At 46.4% G+C, this 22,756-nt stretch overlaps 1 protein-coding gene across 2 annotated transcripts in view; it reads left to right on the plus strand.

Annotated features, from left to right (window-relative positions):
• Positions 1-22,756, plus strand: part of SSH2 (slingshot protein phosphatase 2) — a 90,607-nt gene that overhangs the window by 23,094 nt on the left and 44,757 nt on the right. The window contains exon 2 of one of the 2 annotated variants that reach the window (XM_071448158.1): positions 5,497-5,540. In XM_071448158.1, the coding sequence (XP_071304259.1) occupies positions 5,497-5,540 (44 nt within the window). Of the gene's footprint in view, positions 1-5,496; positions 5,541-16,902; positions 17,035-22,756 lie in introns of those variants that run through there. The other variant, XM_071448157.1, reaches the window with a different exon arrangement.

The following is a 22,756-nucleotide window of genomic DNA, read 5'->3' on the forward strand; positions in this document are numbered from 1 at the left end:
ACTTTTATGTCAAATCTAAAGGCTTCCTGGGAGCAGCTTCTACTTTAAAATGTGTTTGATGGCAGATAGAAGTATTTCAAAAAGTAGCAGTAAGCTTCCTCCCCAGAGCAAGCTAGGTGACTTTATGAATTAGTTTCATAATTTTTATTCGTGATTAAGGTTAACCACCTCCAGAGACTGATGGAGTCTGAAGTGAACTGGTTTTCAGTTCAGCTTTGAGACCTATCCTCTATTAGCGAGTACTTGCACATTGCAACCAAACTGATGGTTTCCAAAATACGCTGAGTAAATTGGTTCACACAAACTGCCACAGGTTTCTGGTTCTCCATGTTTCAGCTGTGGAATTTGCAGACTCTGGATGCCCATTTTTTTGGTGACCAAGTGACCCTTTTTAGTACCAAACTGCTACTAGACATCAGGAATCTCTATGGTCAGACTGGAAGTGGTACCTGCTGCGGTTCTGGATCTCCCCTCAAACCCCAGTGAATTTGTGTGTAGTCTTGGGCTTCTTGCAAGAAACAGGGAACCTTTTATCAACCCAGGTTTTGGAGTCAGCCCTTATTTCGTTTTCCCAGGCAGTGTTGTTGCTGGCACTTCAGCCATGCTGCAAATGCAGCATGTGTGGGCTTTTTGCTCACACAGTTTATTTAAGAGATTGATACAACTCAGACTACTGCAGAAAAGTCCCTCTGCTACAGAAATGTGTAATAGATATTTGGCAGTGCAACTCAAACATTTGTCTTGCTTTGTTCCAGCAGATGATTTGAGATTACTGATAGGACCAGCTTTGTGCATGGTCTGCTGTTGAACAGGAATCTATCAAATATTTCATCTTGGAAGGCATTGAACTTCAGTTCTGTGTGATGTCCATGCACAGATCTTCATCCCTTGGACTCCCTAAGCCTCCACTGAGTTGCTTCTTTGGGCATCTGGTGCCAGTTCCGTGTAGATGTTGGGTACCCCAGGGCATCTCCACTGTCACCACGTGTTTGTGTCAGGAGTTGAGTTGAGCCCTAAGGAATCTGATTGTCCATGGATGCTCTTATCTCTGTGTGCCTTGTGTTGCATTAGAGGAGAGGCTGTGGCTGCAGCAGTGGCACCCTCTGCAAGACTTGACCAGACTGGGTTATCCATGTGTTGGGAAATAGTTGTGGGAGGGTGGCTTTTGTACTGACTTGCTTAATATTTGCTGGCTCACGAGGAGAGCTCCCGTACGGAGAAGCGTGCAGTGCTCTGCGTGGCTACAGCCCAAACAAAGGGACACTGGGACACTGCTGGATGCTATGAAAGGAGCATTTGCATGGTTTAACCACTGGGTCAGTGCCTGGTTGCACAGCCTCTGATTTGACTGAGGCAGCTGCCTTCTTCCCAGGAAAGGTCATGTTCGGCTCAGAGACACTTAGTGTGTGTCTGAACAACTGGATGGGATAGAGGCAGGGAGCTGGGAGACTGCTCACTTAATTACAGTCCTTTGCTTTGTAGTTCCTCCTTTGGGACTGAGTCCAAAGCTGTCCACATGGTGGACGTTTGACTGTGTTAAGTGAAAAGCTCCTCTGATGGAGTGGATACATCTGAATGTTGCTGTGGATTTGGGGAGGATGTATATTAACTAATTTTCTGTAGTGTCTGAAATGTTCACCTCATAGCTACAAGCAAGATGTTGACTTAAGGGGTGAAAACTCTCTAAATTGTTGGTGCTCTTTTGGTATTTGCTAGCTGTGACCACTCACTCATGATAAAAACACTTCCCAGGCATCGTCTATACAGTCAGGTATGTTGGCATAAAATCATACATAGCCAGCAGTTACTAAATGAGAATCCTTTTAAGCTTTGAAAGATGTTTTTTTAGGGTGTAGTCTGTGTGAAATGTTCCTTGGGTAATAGAAATGTAGTGATTATTAGGCGCATGACTTAGGCTAATAATCGTATCTTACAGTACAGGAACTTGCTGTGATGTTCCTGATGTTAAATCCAAGCAGACAGCTCCAGTCCCCGTACATAAGAGAGGAGATTGAATCTTGTTTATCATTACATCAGTCTGCAAAAAGGAGATTTATAAGAGCAGAATTGTTTGCGTGACATGGAGTGACTCCCATTGTATAGAACAGAACAGCTCTCCAAAATTTCTCTCCTCTCCCTTGCCCTTTTGATGACAGATAGTTGGCAGTGGATCAAAGCACAAACAGGATTAATGTTTTGCATATTCTGTCCTACATGGCCTGAAAGGAGCAGAGATGGAATTTTTCATCTTTCACTTTAAACTGCATTTAATATCGTGGCCTAGTTTAGAGCTATGCGACTCATTCCTTCCATTTCCCCTGAGGCCTCTGTTTCTGGTCAAGGAAAGCAGGGCATGACTCCCTCTGGAGCTCATCAGTGCTGCTCAGCTTCCTCCTCTGTGCAGCCTGGTGGAGGAGGCTGGTTTGAGGCTGGAGCAATGCAGCATCGGGAATCTCCAAGGAGCACTTGTGGCAGCTGCCATTTCTTGGGTCTGTCACTGCGGTCACATCACGGGCGCTGCAGGGAACCCAGAGCTGGGGCAGCATCCAGAGTTCCTGTCAATACCTGTGCAAAGGCAGCTGTGAAAGCTGGAGTGGTGTCACGCCTCCAAATGGCTGCATTCACTTTCCAAGGATGTTGTCCGAGCATGTTCCTTCTCAAAGATGTCCTCAGGAAGGAACGTTTGAGCCGCATCTTGGCTGAATTGTTGTACTGGCAGCAGTACTTCTTGGCCTTTGGAAACAAGCTGGAAATGGCGAGAAAGCGTGGAGGTGCTGGTTTGAGGGCTCTGTCAGTGCTGGGGCCGTGTCAGTGCTGGGGCTGTGTGAGTCCTGGAGCCGTGGCAGTGCTGGAGCTGTGTCAGTGCTGGGGCCGTGTCAGTGCTGGGGCCGTGTCACTGCTGGGGCCGTGTCACTGCTGGGGCCGTGTCAGTCCTGGAGCTGTGGCAGTGCTGGGGCCGTGGCAGTGCTGGGGCCATGGCAGTGCTGGAGCCGTGTCAGTGCTGGAGCCGTGTCAGTGCTGGGCCTGTCTAAGTCCTGGAGCGGTGTCAGTGCTGGGGCCGTGTCAGTGCTGAGGCTGTGTGAGTCCTGGAGCCGTGTCAGTGCTGGAGCGATGTCAGTGCTGGGGCCGTGTCAGTCCTGGAGCGGTGTCAGTGCTGGGGCCGTGTCAGTGCTGGGGCTGTGTCAGTGCTGGAGCCGTGTCAGTGCTGGGCCTGTCTAAGTCCTGGAGCGATGTCAGTGCTGGGGCCGTGTCCCCTCGGAGCTGCTCCTCCCTCCCCGGAGCGGCACCTGAGCGGGCACAGCGCTGTCCTGCCCTCCCCTCTAGCGGGAGGAGCCGCCACTGCAGCCGCCTGCGCTCCCACGGGCACCTGGGGATGTTCTGTGCCTGCAGGATTTCACAGCGACCGCAGCACTGCAGCAGCCACCTGGAGTGGAATATGTGAAACACAGGAGCATTGGCTGTATCCTCTTCGAGCCCTGTGTCCATGGATGTCACAGCCATCTTTCATGAAAAATCCTTTCCTTAGGATTTTTTCTCCTGAGAAGCTGAGAGGCCTCAGGAACAAAGTGTAAACAATGGTTATCTGCTGCTGTGGAATGCAACAGGTGGATCAGTGATTGGTCTCATGTGGTTGTTTCTAATTAATGGCCAATCACAGTCCAGCTGTCCAGACTTTCTGTCCGAGACACAAGCCTTTGTTATTCATTCTTTCTTTTTCTATTCTTAGCTAGCCTTCTGATTAAATTCTTTCTTCTATTATTTTAGTATAGTTTTAATATAATATATATCATAAAATACTAAATCAAGCGTTCTGAAACATGGAGTCAGATCCTCGTCTCTTCCCTCATCCTCGGACCTCTGTGAACACCATCACACATGGATGCATTTGTAGCAGGATGGGGTGAAGGTGGTTCAGATACCTGAATCTGACCACTCTGTAAATCCAGGACCAAACATGAGATCCAGGGAAGGAGTAGGCTGCAGGCTGGTCAGAGTTGCTGATGAGGAAGAGGCTGCTGAAGGTTAGTTTGGTTCCAGACAGCATCCCAGGTACTGGCAATTGGGCTCTTGCTCAAATCACACTTGTCTACAGTTCTGTTTTTGTAGTCAGTTATATTCTGAGTGAATGTGCTCCTCACACAAACCTGCTACATTTACGTCTGGTATCAAAGAGATGTAAGAGTTTCAGCAGAGACAGATGGTGATTAATTGGGCCGTGTCTGGCCTCCTCCACACTGAGCTCCTTAGGGCTGAATTTTGAGGGGAGCTAAGATAATGATCTACATATTTCAGGATCTTCTCCTGTCATTTGTGGGACTTATGGCTATGGCACACCAGGCTTGCCAATTGCTGTGACAAGGATTTTTCTTGGCAGGTAGAAATGGCTGTTCATTATAATACTAAAAATGTTTGCATAGCTTGAGTTCCTGAGCAGTACAAATGAGATTTCAAGGGCTCTTTCAGTTGTTTTGCCTTACTGTGGAGTTTGAGGAACTTGTTCTCTAGCTAAATACACACTTTTTATTCAAAAACCCCATCATGTCTTTAGCAATTCTACATGTAATGAAACATCTTCCCCTCCCTTTTGACCTCTTTCTCTTGCTCCCCCAAGTCAACTTCTTGTAAACCCACAGGGAACTCAATTGGAACTTGTGTTCTGGCAGGATTGCCAAAGGAGACCTGCAGGAGGGAAGCCCAGATCAACCAAGAACAAAATTATCTTTTTCCTTTCTCTGTCTGAACTCTGGTTTTCATGGGATGCCCCTGCCCTGACAAAACCCTTGGTATGTTTTAAAATGCTTTTTCCCTGTGGACCTGCACAAACATAGTAAGTTCTCACTGATAGAACAGATCCTGTACCCTATCTCTAGAGCCTGGCAGGGTGTATATAAATGTACTGTGAAGCAGAATTAATTGCTGAGATCTCTCTGCTGAGGTATTGCTTTGGGCTGTAGTAGGTAGGCCTAGTAAAATTCCACAGCACATTAGAGTTTGTGCATATTAATATCTCATCTAAAGCAGCATAATATGTCAAATTTCTCCTTTCTGGTCATATCTGTGCTCACTCAGTCTGATTTGTCAGGTTTATTACGTGCTGGTTTTGTGGATTTTTACACTTGACTGCTGACTAGACTATGAATTAATATGATCTCCATAAAGGTAATAAAAACTCAGAGATTTTTGCCCAGAAGTGAACTATGTGTTTGGCTCTTGGCCTGCCATATTTGGCAGGGGTCACTGGAAGTCCATGCAAAAGCATGCAAAATCCTGCAGGGGCAAAAACTCCTGTAACACTGAGTTTTTAAAAGGCTTTTGAGAGAACATGAAGTGACAGCTGAGCAGAAAGTGAGTTCCTCTCTAGTGACAGCTGCATGCAGGAGCAGGGAGAGTTCCCCTTGCCTTACACAATCAAACCAGTGAAATGCAAGCCTTTGCTTTCTGCATGTATTAAAAGATATTAATGGTTTTTTTTTTCTCCTTTCCTTATGTATGCAGGAGGCAGACAGCGGGGAAGAAGAATGCCGCTCCCAGCCCAGAAGGTAAGATTGCCACAGGAGTCCTCGAGGATGCCTGGCTCTGTGGAATGTTCCACAGGGCTCTTGCTGTTCCTCTGGCATGTCCTGCAAACACACATCACTTTCTGCCTGTTGTTGATGTTGCACAACCATCCTTCATGAGCCTTACTGAAAAATGGGTTCTAGTAAAGGGTTTGCTGCAGCAGGAAATGGGAAAAGTCAGACTGCACACTAAAATTAAATATGGGGAACAGTTGGCAGAGATGTCACTGAATATATTGTCTAAACTGCTGTTTCTGTAGCTCCCTCCAGTGTCCTGCGTTGCCTCTCAGGATTTAGTCCACCAGCAGAGTATTCTGAGAGGCATAACCAGACTAATAAACTCTTGTTCTCTGGTTTAAAAGTCCCTGTTGCCATCAAGGGTGATCCTGATCCATACAGGCACCTGCTGCTTAAATAGCACATTCAGGATTTGTGGATATTTGCTGCTGATGCAGGTAGTCAAAATTATTCTCAAAAATTAGGAGACACTGAGAATTTGCAGGGGTTTTTTTTTTGTTTAATTTGGATTGTTTTGCAGAGAGGTGTTCACTCTTGTAAATGCTGATTTTAGTTGCTTCAGGAAGAACTTTTCTTGGTAAATATTATTTGTTCAAAAAGAAACATTGAAACTCAGCTGATTGAATGGTGACAAGTAGTGGTGATTTTTACAATGTAGGTATAGTCTGCAGGGTAAGACTTCTTGGGGTGTTGTAAGCTTTATCTCCTTTCCTCTAAGCCATCAAAAAAATTATTTCAGCTGAACTTAATAAAAGCAAAAATTGTATAATCAGGTGACTTCTCCAATGGCAGGAACACTTTCTTGGCTTAAAATGTTGCAGCCAGATTTTGTGAAAGGCTTCAGATTCCCTCCAGAGGGAGTAAAGGGGAAGTGAAGGTGAAATGGTTCTCCCTTTATGAGCTCTCTGGCTGTAACAGTTCTTTGCTTAATGGTATTTGTGTGAGTAGGTAGCAACAGAAGCCATAATATCTAGCATTTAAAATACTTGAATGAGATCTGGGCTTTGTGTTTTGAGGCCAACTTGGATAAATCTGCAAAAGAAAAAGCTGTCCTGGTTGCACATTCCCATGATTTCACTGTAGTTCTGTGGTTCTGTGGCTCAGGGAAGGTGACTGCCCTGTTTACTTCAGTCTTCTAGCCCTAAATGATGATTTAAGAATTGCTGAATTTCTTCATTTTACAGCTTTCATGAGTGAGAGGAAAGCTGGAAAGCGCAATTCCCGAAGGCTCAAATTGAACTCAGCTAAACTCCAATTTTTCATTTTACTCTAGGCCTTCCAGCAGTCACAAGATCAACTCATGACTTGATCTCAGTATACATAATGTATTGGAAGGGATGGGAGGTATTTAATTGTTGTGGGCACTTAGCAACCATTGTAGGTTAGGTCTGAAATGAGCAATTTTTTTTTAATATATTTGAAATAACTTCCTGGGGTAGGAAATGACAACCTGCTGTTGATGTGGTGATCTGAGCTCTGTGACTCCTGTTACTGGGGTCACAGAGCTAACTAAAACCAAACTCCTTCTGGGGGAAAACAAGGGGGTGGGTGTTAAATGTGTTTGATTACAGTAGGATAAAAATAATAGAGTCAAATGGGGTAAGGAGTGAACCTGGAGTCCTGCTGTGGAGGAGCAGCAGATGTCCATAAACAGTTCCTGAGTATATCTAATCCCCAGTTTTCACAAGAACATAGCAAGTAGCAGCTATTAAAAATACAGGCAGTAAAAAGGCTACAGGCTGAGTTTGGCTTAAAAGGAAAAGTGTGTTTCCAGCTGCAGTGTCACTCAGGTAGTGCTGTGGAGTAGCCTGGCATTCCTCACTGCCTGCCTTGCCTGGGCAGGGCCCAGTTCTGCTGAGGCTTCATTCAGGTAACCTGGCTGCAGCTCCAGGCAGTGGTCAGTGTTTGGGGTGGGATTTTTTTTTTTTGCTGTTTGTAAAATTCTTCTGGTGAGGCGACCTTTTGTCTCCTACGGTCATGGAAAATGTGTTCCTGTGCTACCTCAGCATGTCAGGCATCAGACATGTCCAAACTCATCCTGGAAACTGGACACTGGAGCCAGGAGTACTGCTGTGGTAGGACTAAATGTGTGTTTGCATAAATAAAATAACTTTTCAAAGGTTATTAAATAGGATCTTAGTGCACAAAGGTGTTAATGCTTGCAAGGGAGTTAGTGAAGACCTGAGCATAAGCACATGGACTCATTTGGTGTCAGAAGATTTTTGCAGTGCTCAGTCTTGACAATCATTGGGTAGAGCCTTCATTTCCATTCCTGTGTCCCCAGGTCTCTGCAAAGCCTGGGGATTGCTGTCTCAGAAGAAATGTTACACTCAGATCCAGCTCAACAGCACTGCTAATCCTGTGGTTAGCAAAATCTAGGTAGCTTCTTGTGTTAGGTTTCTGCTGTTTATCTTTCCTCCCTGATGAGGTATGGGATATATACTGAGGTGAGGGGAACATGCAGGAAAGCCTGGCAGCAGGACAGCAGGAGGGACAGTGTTTGTTGAGCAGAGACTAGGAAGAGCAGCAGACTAAAATGTCCTCCAAAGAGGCAGAGAAATAAATTACAAACAGAAGCTTAAACTTGTAAGTGATCACCATAGTTAAACAAAATGATCTGTCTGTTTGCTGACCTGTGCTTTTTTAATCTAACACCACAGAGCCCTGTGATTGCCTGGACTGAGTCTCACAGAGAAGGGAGAACTGTGTGAAAATGCTGTTTAAACATAAACCTGCTCTACAGAGCATTCAAATGACCTGACAAGTCTGCACTCGACAGCACCATCGTGGACTGAGGAGCTTTCTGCTTTGGGAATTAGCAGAATCTGCTTAAACTTTTGTCCAAAAGATGGAAAGAGCTGTCAGAGTGTAGAAAGAGAGTTCCTGTGGGCTCTGCAGTAATCCTTGGAAGGTGCTTGAAATGGCATTTCCTGTCGAACTCTTTTGTGTTGATGCAAAGAGGAATGCTTTTTTTTTTCTACTGAGGAAAGTACTTGGGTATAGTGAACGTAGATCTGACTTCTACAAATATTTCTATCCATTATTAAAAACCCCAGCAAGTTAATGCTGCCAATACCTGAAGCTCAACAAATAGATGAAACCAGCTTGGCTTTTGCAATATTTTTTCTCACACCCAAGCCCTGCTCTGTGTCCAGCTGTAGCAGTGACCATTCATGCAGTTTATGGGTGAGATCCCCAAAGCCCTGACACAGATCCAGGCTCTTGCTCTGGAGTTCCTGATCGAGCCAGTCCTGTCACTCTTGGCTAGTGGAACCAAGACAGTGCTGCATAAGCAGATGTCCTGAGCAATCTATTTATTACGTTTATTACCTTCATAGCTATGTTCTGACATTTTTATTAGGCTGTCTGGAGGCTGTGGAGCTAAACTGGCCTGCACATCCCTCCTGTCCCCTGCTGTCCCCTGCTGCCACACTGAATACACTCTTAATGGAGCATCCGTGTTAACGAGCTCTTTGCAGCATCCCGAGGTTGTTAAAATTTACCTAAAACGCACACGTATTGAGCTGTGAGTTGTGTTTACACCCGCTGAGGTATTGACATTCAGGTTTTGTGTGCTCTTTGCCAAGGTTGCAAGGATTCAGCATCTTTGTTTTGCTGACAAACGACATCTCTGGGCCCGGGGCAGGAGCGGTGCTGCAGCTGCATTGGATTTGCTGTCAGGATCTGCCTCTTGATTTTTTGGGTTTTATGTTTTAAATGGTGCCTCTATTTCCACACCATCATGATTTTACCACTTCTGTGTGCCTTGAAACCACTCTGGTTGCTGAAATGCAGCATTTGAGGCTGCTCAGTAACTGAGCATATAAAAGTGGGTGAGCTGTATTGCCTAGTGAGGCTGCCAGGGACTTCAGAGGTATTCTTTGAACTTTTATGGGCTGGCAGTGGGTCAGACTAAGTCCATTTGCTCAGGTAAAGCTGAAGAGCCTGTCGTTCCCTTCAGGTGCCACAGAAAGTGCTTACATCCTGCTTGAAATCTGAAACTTGTTACCTGAAAATGTTCTCAGAAAGTGCTTGTCCTCCCCTCTTCAAGTGGAGGCAAGAGTGTGGTGTTAAATTATAATTTAAGAAGAAAAAAAACCCCACACCTTCTGCAGCACAAGAATGGTTACCTTCTGGTTTGTTTTTTTTTTAGTCGAAATAGTTCCTTCCAGGAGTGAACTGGGAAGGAAAGCAAATCAGATTATTGCCATGATAACAGTTTGATTTGCCAAGTTGCCTCAAGGTCTCAAGCTGTGAGTAAATACCTTTGTTTTAGGAGCAGAAGACCACAGTCTGATGCAGGAGCTGATGGTTTATAGCAGTATAAAAGTTGCTTTTCAAAGAGTAAGTGGAATAGGTGTGTGTGCTTTCTTCTGCAGGGCAGCAGCTCAATAAACTGTAAGTCAAGGTGTTTGATTTTTAAAATGAGACCTTTTGTAGAATATGTGTTAGTCCCTGTGAGAAATGGGGGGTGATCCTGTGATACTGAATTGACTGCACTTCCAAAGGCTCATTCACACCCCACACTGAGCTGTGGGGATCTGCAGCATCCTGTGACTGCTGTGACTTTTGGAGATGTGTGTCATCACCATTTGGTGCTCCTGCCCCTCCTGGTTATCCTTAAACCCTCTCTGGTGTTACCAGAGACGCTTCCAAAGGCCGTGTGCTGAGAGTTCTGGCAACTAAACCATCCTTGTGCTGCCTCTGCTTGCTGCTGCAGCTGCCAAACAATTACTCTGTTAGTACTTGAACAGTAGCTGGATCTTTATTGGGTGTGCAAGACAGTTTGTTAACTCCATCTTGAGTAAGATGGGGCTCTGTGTGTGCTGTACAGGAAAACGTGTGTTTATCCATGCTGGAGATTACTAAGCTCTTGTAGTATGAACCTTATCTTTGAATGTGTTTCCTGAATTCATCTTTCTGTCTTTCCTTTCAGTGACAGCTCAGCCTCTCTCTGGCATTTACTAAAGCTGCTTGGGGAGAGTGTAATGCTGAGATAAAGAACAGTTCTGGTCATTTGCCAGCTCTGCTGACCACCAGAAAAAGTTCTGCGGGCCAGATTCATTACAGTGGCCATCATTTTTGAATACCAGTTCTTTTATCATCAATCTGTGAGCAAAGGTATTGAACTGGCAGTAAAATTTGGGTTTATTAGATTAGTAACAGGTATCTGCAGGGCTGGTTCACTGCAAGGTCTGTGTTTGTGGTTGCAACGTGTTCAGTCCAGTCTGATGACATACCTGTGGATCACAATAATGTGTGAGATGATTTCAGGTGTGATCTTCAGGCTGAAGGATCAAGCAGAGTAATATCGTTGCACTGCCAAATTACCAGGTAAACACAGGGAGCTAGCTCAAAATCTGAATGCATATGAAAAGTGGTTTTGAATTTGTCATTCTAAGCGTGTGAACGGAGGAGAATGAGGAACAGGGCAAGGACAAGCTGGGAAGTAAAAGGAATGAAGGTGGGTCAGATCCTTCAGCTACCAAAAGGGTCCAGAGTCCAGAACAGCACCTCCCACACACTTGTGCTCCTTCAGAGGGTCACAGAGGAGGGGCTGACCAGGAGGTGCCTTAAGGATTCCATACGCATCAACCAGGTGCTCTAAGCTAAAGGATTTCTATTCCTTTAGAATAGAAACTGAAATTCCCTTTCCTGGTGAGACACCTTCACAAGACTTCAAAGTTAAACGTGAATCTTCAGAGTTTTCAGCATTTCGTGGATTTCAGACACTTAAATGTATTTTGATAATCTGAGCCAGGGTTTCTGGACTCATTGCCGTTCAGCTCTTTGGTGTCTTTGCATGAAAAACATTCCTTTATAAAAGTGGGTGAGTGGATGGTTTGACAGTTGGGAGGATTTAGATCTTTCTTCTCCACAGGTCACTGAAATAATACATTACCTACACTGGTGTTCCTTGTTGGGAGCAGACATTGCTGCTTGTGTCCCTTTTCCTGCTCGGGTCCCTTCAGTCATCTTAGCTTCAGGCTCTGTAAAAAAAGGTGTAATTGAGCATTGACCTCTCCGTGTCAGACCCTCGAAGATTTAATGATAAGTAAACTGTACAGTGATTGGATGTGGGGCTGGTGAGGGAAGGGTTTAATTAACTGATAATATTGCAAAATAGGTGTTGAATTCTCAACTAGGCAGCCTAATCATCGATCATGATGGGCAGCTGACCAAAGAGCTTTAAAAGCAGGGGTTTGTTCTTTCAGTGATGCTTATCTCCCTACCCCTGTACTTGGCTGATTTCTTTGCTCAAGAACTGGAAACAGAAATACTCTTTGACAGCTTAAATAACCAAATTTAGAATGTGGCTTCCTGTTCTGACTGGTTCTTCAGGATTAAAGTACAGTTTTGCGTGCTTTCCCTGTTCCTGCCTCCCCTTGCCTTTTTTTTTCTTTTTTTTCTTTTTTGGTTTTTGTTTGGTTTGGTTTTGTTTTAACTAGATATGGGCTCCTTTATAATTACTTGGTTAAGTTCCCCTGGCTGTGTGTAATCCAGCTGGTGTATGTGAGCCCTGCCTTGGTGGGTGGTATGCCTGTTATCACTGGGAAGGCTTTGTGTCTGTGCTGTACTCTATCTCCTTCTGCCCTGCGTGCATTGGCTTGTTTATGATGGCTGCTACTGAAATCGTTCATGTTTTCCTGATAAATTAGACTGCAGAATGCAGAAGGTTTTGTCTCCCATGCCAGAACCATCCAGAAGGCCTCTGACAGATCAGCTTCTCCTCTGAGGTGTGGAGGCAGCAGTAGGAGATGAGTGCTGCTCTCAGCCAGTCAGTCTCTACCTATTTACACCTTTGCTGCACTAATTTAGGGCTCTTCCCAAATAAATCATCTATTTGGACCCTTAATCCACTCACACTCATCTGTCGACTCTGTTCAGTGCTTAAAGCCACATATCCTCCCAGTAAAAGGATGACTTCCCACCAAAAATGCACGGTCATCAGGTCCCTTGACCCTCAAAGAGTTCAGTGTGGCAGCAAATTTTTCAAGGCTACCCCTTAGGACCCTTTTCCCACCAGAGCTGATGCAGACACAGCCGCCTTTGTGGACAAAGACTGAGTGTAGCTGCCGGTGAGAACAAAAAAGGACTTGGCCCCACCTCTGCACACGGAAATGAACTTGCAACCTCTGCTCCCCAGCGGTGCCTGTGCAAGACTCCCCTGCTCGGCTGTGGGCAGGGACGTGCTGTTTTCAAAACTCGGTGACTTTTCGTAAATATCACCGGAAACAGCTGTTGAGCAGCACAGAATAAACTTTCCACATGTGCAGTAAAGGTGGCTGAGCAGACACGGCCGTGGCACATCGCTCGGCAGGGAGAGGATGTGCTGCGGGTGAGGGGGAGGTTTGTTTGTCACAGCAGCTTCACGAGTTTTTTTCTCATAATCCCCTGAAAACACGGGGCTGGGTTCTGCATTGTCTTTTCTGTGATGCTGATAATAATGATTGAGGGCAAAATTGCTATGTGACAGCCTCCAACTGTCCCCTTTACCTTGAACACGACCAGTGTTACAGCCTTAGTACTTTCCATGTTTGTAGGAACAGAACATTCCTTGCTATTGCAGAGTACCTGGACTTCAGTCCAAATGGGCTTAATAATGCCCAACCCTTGACACCCACTACAGTTAGACTATGACAGGATATTTAGTTCATTAGGGTTCTTCAAAGAGAGAGAACTGAGGGGACCAGAGACAATCTCATTGGTAGGTGGACTATGAAATGAAAAGAGGTCATCAGGTCCCCCTTAGTGTAGACTAAAAATTGAAGATGCCTAATAAGACAATCATGCTGCAGATTTGATCATGTTAACACATGAACAGACACTCAGCAAGCCCCTGTGGGATAGGAGTGGGTGGAACACGATGACACCCACACCTTTGTGTGGTCTGACAAGAAGCAGCAATTCAGCCTGAAGCTGTTGATCTTGGATGGAAACAGAAGCTTGATGAATGCCCTGTTTGCATGTGGACTATGTGCACTGACACGACTGGGTGTCCAGCTCTGAGCACGCCTCCTGCAAGTGTCAAATCTGGGCATGCCACTGCCAAGCCTGACCCGTGCACCACGGCCTGGGCTGGACTGGGAGCAGCCCTTTAGCAAGTGATAGTCCTGTGCAGGACACAGGAGTACTCTGTTAGACCAGTGTGAGATCAAAAACTGCTCAAATGCACCAGGAAAGCGAAACAGCTGAAGGTTCTGTGCAGGCTGCTGTGATTGTGGAGTTTTGCAATGCAGCACTGGGGAAAATGATGACTGTATGAATAAACAATATGTTGTCAGCCTCGTCTGCCAGACTGAACACTACAAGTCAATAGGAGAGATTTGTGCATGCATGTTCTCCTTACAGCCCCTGAAACTTCTTTCCAGAAGCACCTCTGGTAGCATTCCCTCTGCTTCCCCCTCCTGAAGTGTTTGCTCAGACATCCCTCACACTCTTTGGGGTTTTTTTCCATTGTGCTTCCAAAACTGGTTCTAGCTGCTGCCTTATTGTAGCAAAGGTTTGGGGATGGGTGTTTTTACAGTGTGTCTCACGTGCAGTATATAACTCCAGTTTATTAGTTCCTGTGGTGTTCAAAGGTTAAATGGGATCCTGCTGCCCCTCAGGCCTGTGGTGTCACGGTGCCTTGCAGGGTTTGCTGCCTGCCCCGCTGGTGCTGGGGCCTCCTGGGGAGTGGGAAATGCTGAGCAGAGCTCAGACAAGCAGTGCCCTTTGCCCTGCAGCAAAGTGTCGCTTGGTGCACAGGGCTGGGCAGCACTTGAGACCCCAGACAGGCGTATTTACATCTTGTCATGCAGTGATTAATGGCTCTGCTCACATGCTCTGCTGCAGCACGGCCCTGATTTAGGCTGCTACCTGTCATCACTGCAATTTTGTGCACTTTAAAGTCTTTGTGTATTTGTCCCAGCAGCGTGCACCTGCTTCCAGCCAGCAGCAGCTTCTTGGCTGTCTTGTGACTCGCTGCCTAAACTCCATCTCGTGCATCCCTTTCTTTCTGCCTGCTCCTTGCTCCTGCATGCTGAGAGATCAATTTACTGGGTCTAAACTTTTACTCGTGTCTAAACATAGGGGCAAATTTGACAAAGAAATAGAGTCGTTCCTTAAGTCTGATGTTAAAAGCAAAGTATGAAAATAACACAGCATTTATTGCTGTTGTCTAGTTGACAGCGTGGTGATGAGTCAAAGATTTGATTTGATCTTGGAGGTCTTTTCCAGCCTTAATGGTTCTCTGAGTCTCCACAAATGGACAGTGGGAAATGAAATGCTAATCTCACTAACACATACCTGAAAGCAGTGCCACTTTCAGGCTGGGCTTTCAGTCTTTATAGCAACAAACCCAAGTTCAAATACCTTTTACTAGTGCAGATTTCAAGATACGAACTTATTTGAGGATTTCCTATTTCTGTTCTCTAATGGTTCAAAAAGAAAAACAATGGGTGATTTCTGTCATCACTTGGTTCCCTGGCATATGGAGATGCAGTGCATGATTGTATTAATCCAGCACTAATTCATTTACAAATCTATTATCTATATATTATGAGTAGCTGCTTGTAGTTAATCACTGCACTTGTTTTCAGCAGGTTTTAAGAGCTTGCCTTGTAATGGTAGTTAAGTGTAAGAAATCTGACATGTCTGGACAGTATCTAAGTACATTTAGTCTTCTACAATGCTTGAATAAAGCCCTTAAGTTATTAATTAGAATAGAACAGAAGTTCTGGGCTTGTTTTTCAGTCTGTGAATGTGTGGTATGTGTTACTACTGAATATGAGGTTCTTGCCAGTCTCTTGACCTCTGGAAGGATTGAGTTACCCTCCATTTCTTAGTCCTGATTTTTCCATTGCTTCTCACAACTGACTTCATTTCTGCCTAACAAAATTACTTTTTTTGGCATTGCAGCAAGCTGGCACTGCATTTTCTTTACAGCTGTGAGGCACCATTACCAGAGCTGTGCTCCTGGCTATATAGGATGACATTGCTTAAATTATTGCAACCAAACAATACTCTAGCAAAACTTGCAGAATCACAAATTCCACAGCTTTGCCCTTTTCTCTGCCCATCCCTGAAGTGGAGATGGTCAAGACCTTTCAGACAAGTCTCTTTTTGATCATGTCAAGTCTCCTATCACGACCTGAAGCAGCTGCCATCACACTGTGTTGCTTTTTTTCAACCTCTCTCTTGTTCTCTGAAACTTTTAGTTAATAATTGGAAATAAAGCTGATGAAGCTTTTGGCTTCCAGCTCTGCTGCCAGATCACAGGAGCAGCTCTGCAGTTGATGCCTTGGTATTTTTTGCTCTTGAGTAGATGTCATTAACAAGTAGTTGTGTTTAAACTCACATCTTCTCCTGCCAGCTCATTTGTGCCTCCTTGCTGGGCATGTGCCACCCATAGCAGATGACTTAAGACTGGTATATCATGTTCCTCTGTGCCGGGATGTCATGCATTCCTATGGAAACACAAAACTGAGCTTGCTTCCAATCCAAGGCTCCTTGGTTGTTGGCCCGCGCTGCTCGCTGGGTGTAAGGGCTGGAGAATGCCGCTCCGGGATGGGCAGGGCAGGGTGGGATCGAGCTGCCCCCGGCTCTCCCCAGTGGAAAACCGTATGAAATTTCCCTCGAACTGTAATTCCCAGCAGCCAAACGACAAGATTTTTGTTTTAAATAACTTCCTTTCTTCCTTTTCTCGAGGGGCGATGGAGCTAAAGATTAAACAGCACTGAAAGGCAGCTGCTTCTCTTCTCCTTTGGCAGAAAGCAAGTTGTCGCGTCTCTGCATATGAAAGTTACTGCCAAGAACTCTTTCCCCCGTCTCCTGCAGGAGAGAAATTGAGGTCGTTTCCTAAGCACCCGAGTTGTCGCTGCCTGCCTTTTGCAAAACATCGTTTGATGTGCTGCATCAAACCCGGTTGCAGGGCGTGCAGCCTCGCTGGCTAGATCTGAGGGAGAAAAAAGGAGCGGGGGGAAAAGGCAATGGGAAAGGAAAAGCGGGGCGCACCCGCGCGCGGTGCTGTGCCTCATCCCTCGCTGCTGCCCGCCGGGAGTGCCGGCAGGTGAACCCCGGCCCGTGAGCGGGACGGACCGTCCGCCTGTCCCTGATCCATGTGTCCCGGTCCCGCCTGTCCCTGCTCCATGTGTCCCTGATCCATCCCTGTCCCGCGTGTCCCGGTCCCGCCTGTCCCTGCTCCATGTGTCCCTGATCCATCCCTGTCCCGCGTGTCCCGGTCCCGCGTGTCCCCTCCCTTTCCCCGCGCCGCCACGTGCGGGTGTGGGCGGGGCAGGGGGTGTGTCCTGCCCTGGCCCCGCCCTCGGGCCGCGCCTGCGCGGCGGGGGCGGCGCGGCGGGCGCGGGGCAGAGCGGCGGTGCCGATGCCGCGGGGCAGGGCGGCCGCCGCGGCGGGGAGCGATGATCCCCTACTTCTCCGACAACGCCGTCATCTCCCAGGGCGCCATCGCCCAGCTGTGAGTACCGGTACACACCGCCCAGACTCCCCTTCCCGGTGCCGCTCCGCCTGCCCCGGCTCCCAGCGGCTCCCCCTGCCCGGGCGTGCGCTGCGCTCGCTCCGCTGTCCCCTCTCTCCCCTCTCCCTTCGTCCGTCCCGTTCTCCGTAGTTCGCTCCGCCGCAGATTGCCTCCGGGCAAACTTTCCCCTGGCCGGCACCGCAGTGTGCAAGTGCTGATAAGCGCCGGCAGCGCCCGGCAGCTGCTGCTCCCTCTCCGCTCACTTCCCTGATTATTCTTTTTTTTCACTACGAGCACTCCGAGTCCCATCCGAGCGCTTCTCTCGGTGTAACACGGGAGCAGCTCGGGGCCGTGCGGGACCCCCGGCAGGCTGAGCGCTGACAGCGGGCTGCAGACCCCCGGCCCGCACACTTCGGCCGTGTTTTGGGCTCAAAGCAGAGATCAGCCCCTTATCTGATCTCGGGTTATCGCAGAGCGGCGGGGGGGGGGCTGCGGGGCTGGGCTGTCCCAGGTCGCAGCCGCAGGAGCCGGTCCGAGACCATACACTCAGCACCTGCGGGTCACAAGGCAGAGACGTGCCCTGCTGCTGCCAGTTGTTAGGCACTGTCAGTCTTGGGCAGCTCTCAAGTGCAGAGTGCCTCCGTGTCCCAACTAAGCCGCATGGAAAATCTCTCCAGCTTCACCCACCCCGCCTTTGATATGCAGATACGAATAATCATTTAATTTATAAACAATTAACAGCCACTGCCTGAGTCGTGGGGTTTAAGTCGTGGAAGGATTAAGGAGGGAAGTGGCAGCTATGGGGTGGTAGATAAGGCGTTCTTCAGAGAGATAGTCGCCGTGGTCTAGCCATGCTTGATACTTCTTTAAAGAAACCCACAGATTGTTTTATCTCTTGAAAGCATCATGAAAGGCTTACAGATAAAGTGCTGGGTCCCACCTGGAACTGCGTTCTTGTCGCAAGAAGCTCCTGCTAGAGCTGCAGCTGGAAGTCTTTAGTAGATATCTCTGCTTATGCTTCATATGGAAATGAGTCCCCGGACTCTGTGCCTTCTTTTGTGAGCGCTAGCAATCGCTGCTGCAGTTGGTAATCAGTTCAGCTAAGTCTCTGTGAGCCTCTCATACTCAACCCAAAATGTTTGTAATTAGTAATTTTTTTCCGTTCGCAGTGTTGCCTGTAAACAATCAGGGCTTTCCCTGCGGTTGCTGATAATGTAGGTTTAACAGAGATGTACCTAAACTGTTCTTCCAAAGCAGTGATGCAAACTGGATGTGCCCTGGGCTTTGGGAAGTTGCAGTAATTCTGGAGTTGTGGCGAAAACCCCAGCATACTGTGGGCTGAAACATTTCCTTAGAGCTCGGAATGATTTACCGAGCTAGAGTAGGTAGCCAGGTAACAATTTAAGTGCTTTTAAGGTGTTTGTTTTATCCCCTACTCAAACACTTAACCCAGGGCTGGAGACTGTACAGAAAGGGATCAGAAGGAAGGGGAAATGCTGCTCGTCTCTGCTCCCTCCGTCACATGTCGCACGGATCCCTGCAGCAAAGTGCCTCGTGGTGGTTTAAATGGCCACTTGGTTGGAAGGACCACCCTTTCCTTTTCTGGGGAGAGAGATAACGGAGTTATCAGAGTGGAGCTTACGCTGTCCTTTGCCTCCTGTGAGGGAAGATTAATAAGCATGAGAATGACAGAGCTTTTGGCCCATGCAGAAGTGTTCTCAGAGGGCTGAGTGCTGGATTAATATTTTGCTAGTGTTCTCAATCAGGATGGTGCTGTGGCTCTCAGGCTGGCCTAGTAAAGGCTAACATTTAAAGTTTGTGCTCCTAATTAAAATTTCACAAAGGCTGATTAATATTGGATGTCCTTATTTCATCATGGGCAAGACCTAAAAATCCAGATTTAGTTGTTTGCTATGCTAAAAATGTGTTCTCTGTGGAATGGGAAGGGCATTGGTGACCCAAACATTATCAGAAACTTCTGTTTCAGTGTATTCTTTAGTAGATGTATTTGGCTGATCAGCTCTGACTTTCAGAGATCAGCAGAAATTACTCTTGTGTTGACGCTTTTAGTCAGTAATGTAGTCAGCTGGTCTGGGTCTAATTCATTTCAGGTTCACAAGGATTCAAATAATGTCCGGGAGACTTGTGTTTATCAAAATGCTCAGAATTTATAGTTGTAACTTGTTCCAGAAAGTCTTGCTACTCTCACTGAACCTAGGGGGAATTCTGCTGATTTACTAGTTTATTTGTGTGTAGGATTCAAAATTTACTTTGGTCTATTAAAACTCTAAGGCAGCTGATAGGAAAGATAGAAAGAAAAAAGCAAAGCTTCAGAGAGTCCGCAAATATCAAAGAGTTTTTATCAAGAAACCTGGAGGAATTGCCATGGATCAGTTCTTCCTGCCTGCAGTCGCTTCCTTTGCCTCTGGCCAAGTTTGAGTTACTCAGTTCATTGCTGGTGTCTCTGAAATGGCTTTTCCAAGTTTCTCTGTTTTCCAGGTTTCTCTGATAATGCCAGATTCCTCTGTCACCCAGTTTTCCTCTCTATCTCAGCGACAAAGCAGGATGACCCAGCCATCAGGGCACTCACTTGGGGTTTGAGAAAACCCAGCTCTTGCTTTCACTGTGCCACATCCTTCCTGTGTGAGCCTTACCAGGCTGTGTTCAGCGGGGCAGGAAGGTGCAGAGGGATGCTCAGCCTTTGTTCAGAACCTGAGGATTGACCTCCTCCCTTGTGCCCACATCCCTCTGGCATTTTGAAGCCTTTTTTGTTGTGCTTAAATACTTCTGACTCTGCCTTGGCTTCCTCTCTGCCAGGCAGCAGTGGGAGCCCTCCCTGGGCACAACTGAGCACATGTTGTAGCACTCCTGCCCTGTTTACTCCTTCATCCTCGAAAACTCAGGAGTCAGATGGACCTAAAAACCCAGACAGGCTCACTGCTTTCCATGGTTCTTGTGCTTGCCTCATATCAGTCTATTTTCTATTATAAGATGTTAATTCAGTTTTTATATATATTTTAAACTTTGAGGGAGAAAAAAGAAGGAGCAGGAGTAGACGCTTTCTTCACAGCATTGTGAGTTTATGGTGGAGCTCGTAGGGGGGAAAAAATAACCCAAGAAGTTAATCTGAATTATTTTCAGTGATAGGTAGATACAAAATGTCCTTTCAGACCTGCCTTAGCAGCCTGTTGCTCTCTCCCGTAATCAGTTTTCTTCTAAGTGATAGCCTGTGTGCAGAGTGTGAAGAAACAGCACTTCACAGTGTAAGAGGAAGTTCTGAGGCTGTGCAAGTAATTACAAACTGTACAGTAAATGACAGCACTGGGTAATTCAGGCTCATTGTGTTGCCACCTCTGTGCTATAACCTGCTTGGCCCTTTGTCCTCCCCCACCCCTTTCATTTTCCTCTGTCACACGGCCTTGGCCTTTATGGTGGGAAATTTCATGACCACCTAATCTTGAATTGTACCAGGTGCCAAGTCAGGAACTTGGATAGGTGTGTGGCTGCTGTTGCCATTCTTTGGAGAGCTACTTATTTATTTATTTCTTGTATGGGAAGCCTTACAACCTTTTTATCTCCTTACAGTGTTATTGCTGCCAAAACCCTTGACCATTCAGCAATTAGACCCAATCCTCTGAGCAGCATGTTATTGGAAATCTTTAATTGCTTCTGTGCCATTGTAAAGCACTGTAGCTTTGTGAGTATTTTACCATTGTGCTGAGAGTCAATGATATTTAAAAGCCAAGGAGGAGATGCGTGGAAACTGCTGCAAAAAGCCTGGAAGATCAGCAGAGTCATTCCAGTTAGCACTGTCAGCTTTGACTGAAGTTGCCTTATGAGCTGAGGGTCGCTCTGGTGGGAAGTGCTTCAAATACACAAAGTGGTTGATGAGCCCTTCATGTCTTGTAGAGCCTGGCAGGATCAGGGCAGACTGCAGCAGTTGTTTTCTCCATTCAAGTGTGCGTTGTGTGCTCTGGGTTTGTGGGGCTGCAGAAGACAGCCTCATACTCCATCAGGGATGTGATGGGAATGTGCAGGCAGGGGAACCTGACCCCTTACCCTTCCTGCCCACCCCTCCACACAGCTGAGCTCACCCTGCACAGTGGATGGGCTTCCTGTTGACAGAGCTGAGTCGTCGGGGATTTCTCATCTTTTTTATTTCTTTGCTACTTGTGATGAAACAAATGCAATGCTTAAGAGGCCTCTTACTACCCACTGATTACTGAAAACTGTTCAAATAGGTTGTGGTATTTGCATAAAAGTGGTAATGGTCTGTGCAGGGTTGATCATTAACCAAACCAGGGCTGTATTGTTCATAACTACTTTTCCTGTTTGGCTTTTCCTTTTATTCCCCTGGAAGCTGTGGGTATTTGTCTCACCGATCCTTCCTGGTAAGGGCTGGAAGAGAGACAGAGATGGTTATCAGACATCACATCAAAACCTGAGCCACAAACCAGTGTTTCAAGGACAAACCCCCCACGCCACCACCCTTTTTGAGCAATATGTTTTAGTTAGGAAGCCCACGCTGCTGGGCTGCCAAATTAATGTTTTAAAAGGATTTAAATGGTAGAGTTGACTCTGAGATTGTGTTGTCCTGAAACATCTGCAGATGTTCCTGTTTCTGGAAATGCTTGGGATTTTTCTAAAGACCACAAAGCAGAAGGACCCCAGTGAGATTATCAGCAGAAAAAGACCTTTTGGGGCCAGTTAATAGCTGGCTGGGATTTTTTTTTCAGGATTCTACGTCCTTGCACCTTCATCACAGAGCCCCTGGTTAAAATATTGCTTCATTGTTTTAAAAACAACTTCAAGCTAACTTTCTTGACAGTTGCTTTTGACTAGTGTTTGTGGGGTCAGAGAAAGTTTAAAATTCTGCATCCCATTCTGCAGTAGGCTCTGAAGAGCTGCTGTCTCCCCTGTATTGGTCTGACAAACAGCATTTAAATTATCAGCCCGTATGGGCTTAAAACTAGTTCAGCAAATATTTTTCTCCAGTGTGTCATATGTAATGTGTACAGAGCAAATCTGCACCTTGAGTTTCCAGCCATGTTGTTTCATAGCAGCTGGTTGAAGACTGAAATTTTCACAAACACATGGAGCAAACCTCACTCCTGTCCTTAATAGTAAACACTTGTGCCTTTGCTGAAGTATTCCAAAGCCACCCCTTTTCTTTCCATGTGCAGCTTGGCCAGAGCTTGAATCCAGCAGCTTGAGAAGGAGCTGCAGACTGGCAAGAGCTGTTCTGCAGCCACCTAATGCTGGGTTGTGTGGGATTAACCAAGTGTTTTGTGACAGACAGCAGCTTTCTGGTTCAAGGACATCAGCCTGTGGATGAGGGAGGCTGGGGAGAAGAAAAGCCTCTAAAGGTAAACTTTAAAAGACAAGTCCCAGAGTTGCTGAAGGCTGGGAGTGACATAGGAATCCAACCTGGAGGATCTCTCAATGTAGGATTGGCATTTTTTTGTGATTGGCAACTTGATAAATTTGGGCACTTCTATTATATTGAGGTGACAGGCTCCTTGTTCAGTGCATATTCCTGTTTATCCAGTACTTATCTGCCCCTCATCAACATGGTGTTCAGCTCTTTGGGCTCTCTGATTTACTTGCAATAAGCCATTTAAGCAGAATGCTTTTCCTCAAAACACCTTTGTTATAAGTAGGCTAAATCCAGACTGCTGAACCAGAAATGATTGACTCCTTTTTTTCAAACAAATGATCTTTG

The sequence above is a fragment of the Agelaius tricolor genome, unplaced genomic scaffold (genome assembly GCF_023055355.1).
Source record: "Agelaius tricolor isolate 1412-34295 unplaced genomic scaffold, bAgeTri1.0.p SCAF_25, whole genome shotgun sequence".
Classification (NCBI taxonomy): domain Eukaryota; kingdom Metazoa; phylum Chordata; class Aves; order Passeriformes; family Icteridae; genus Agelaius; species Agelaius tricolor.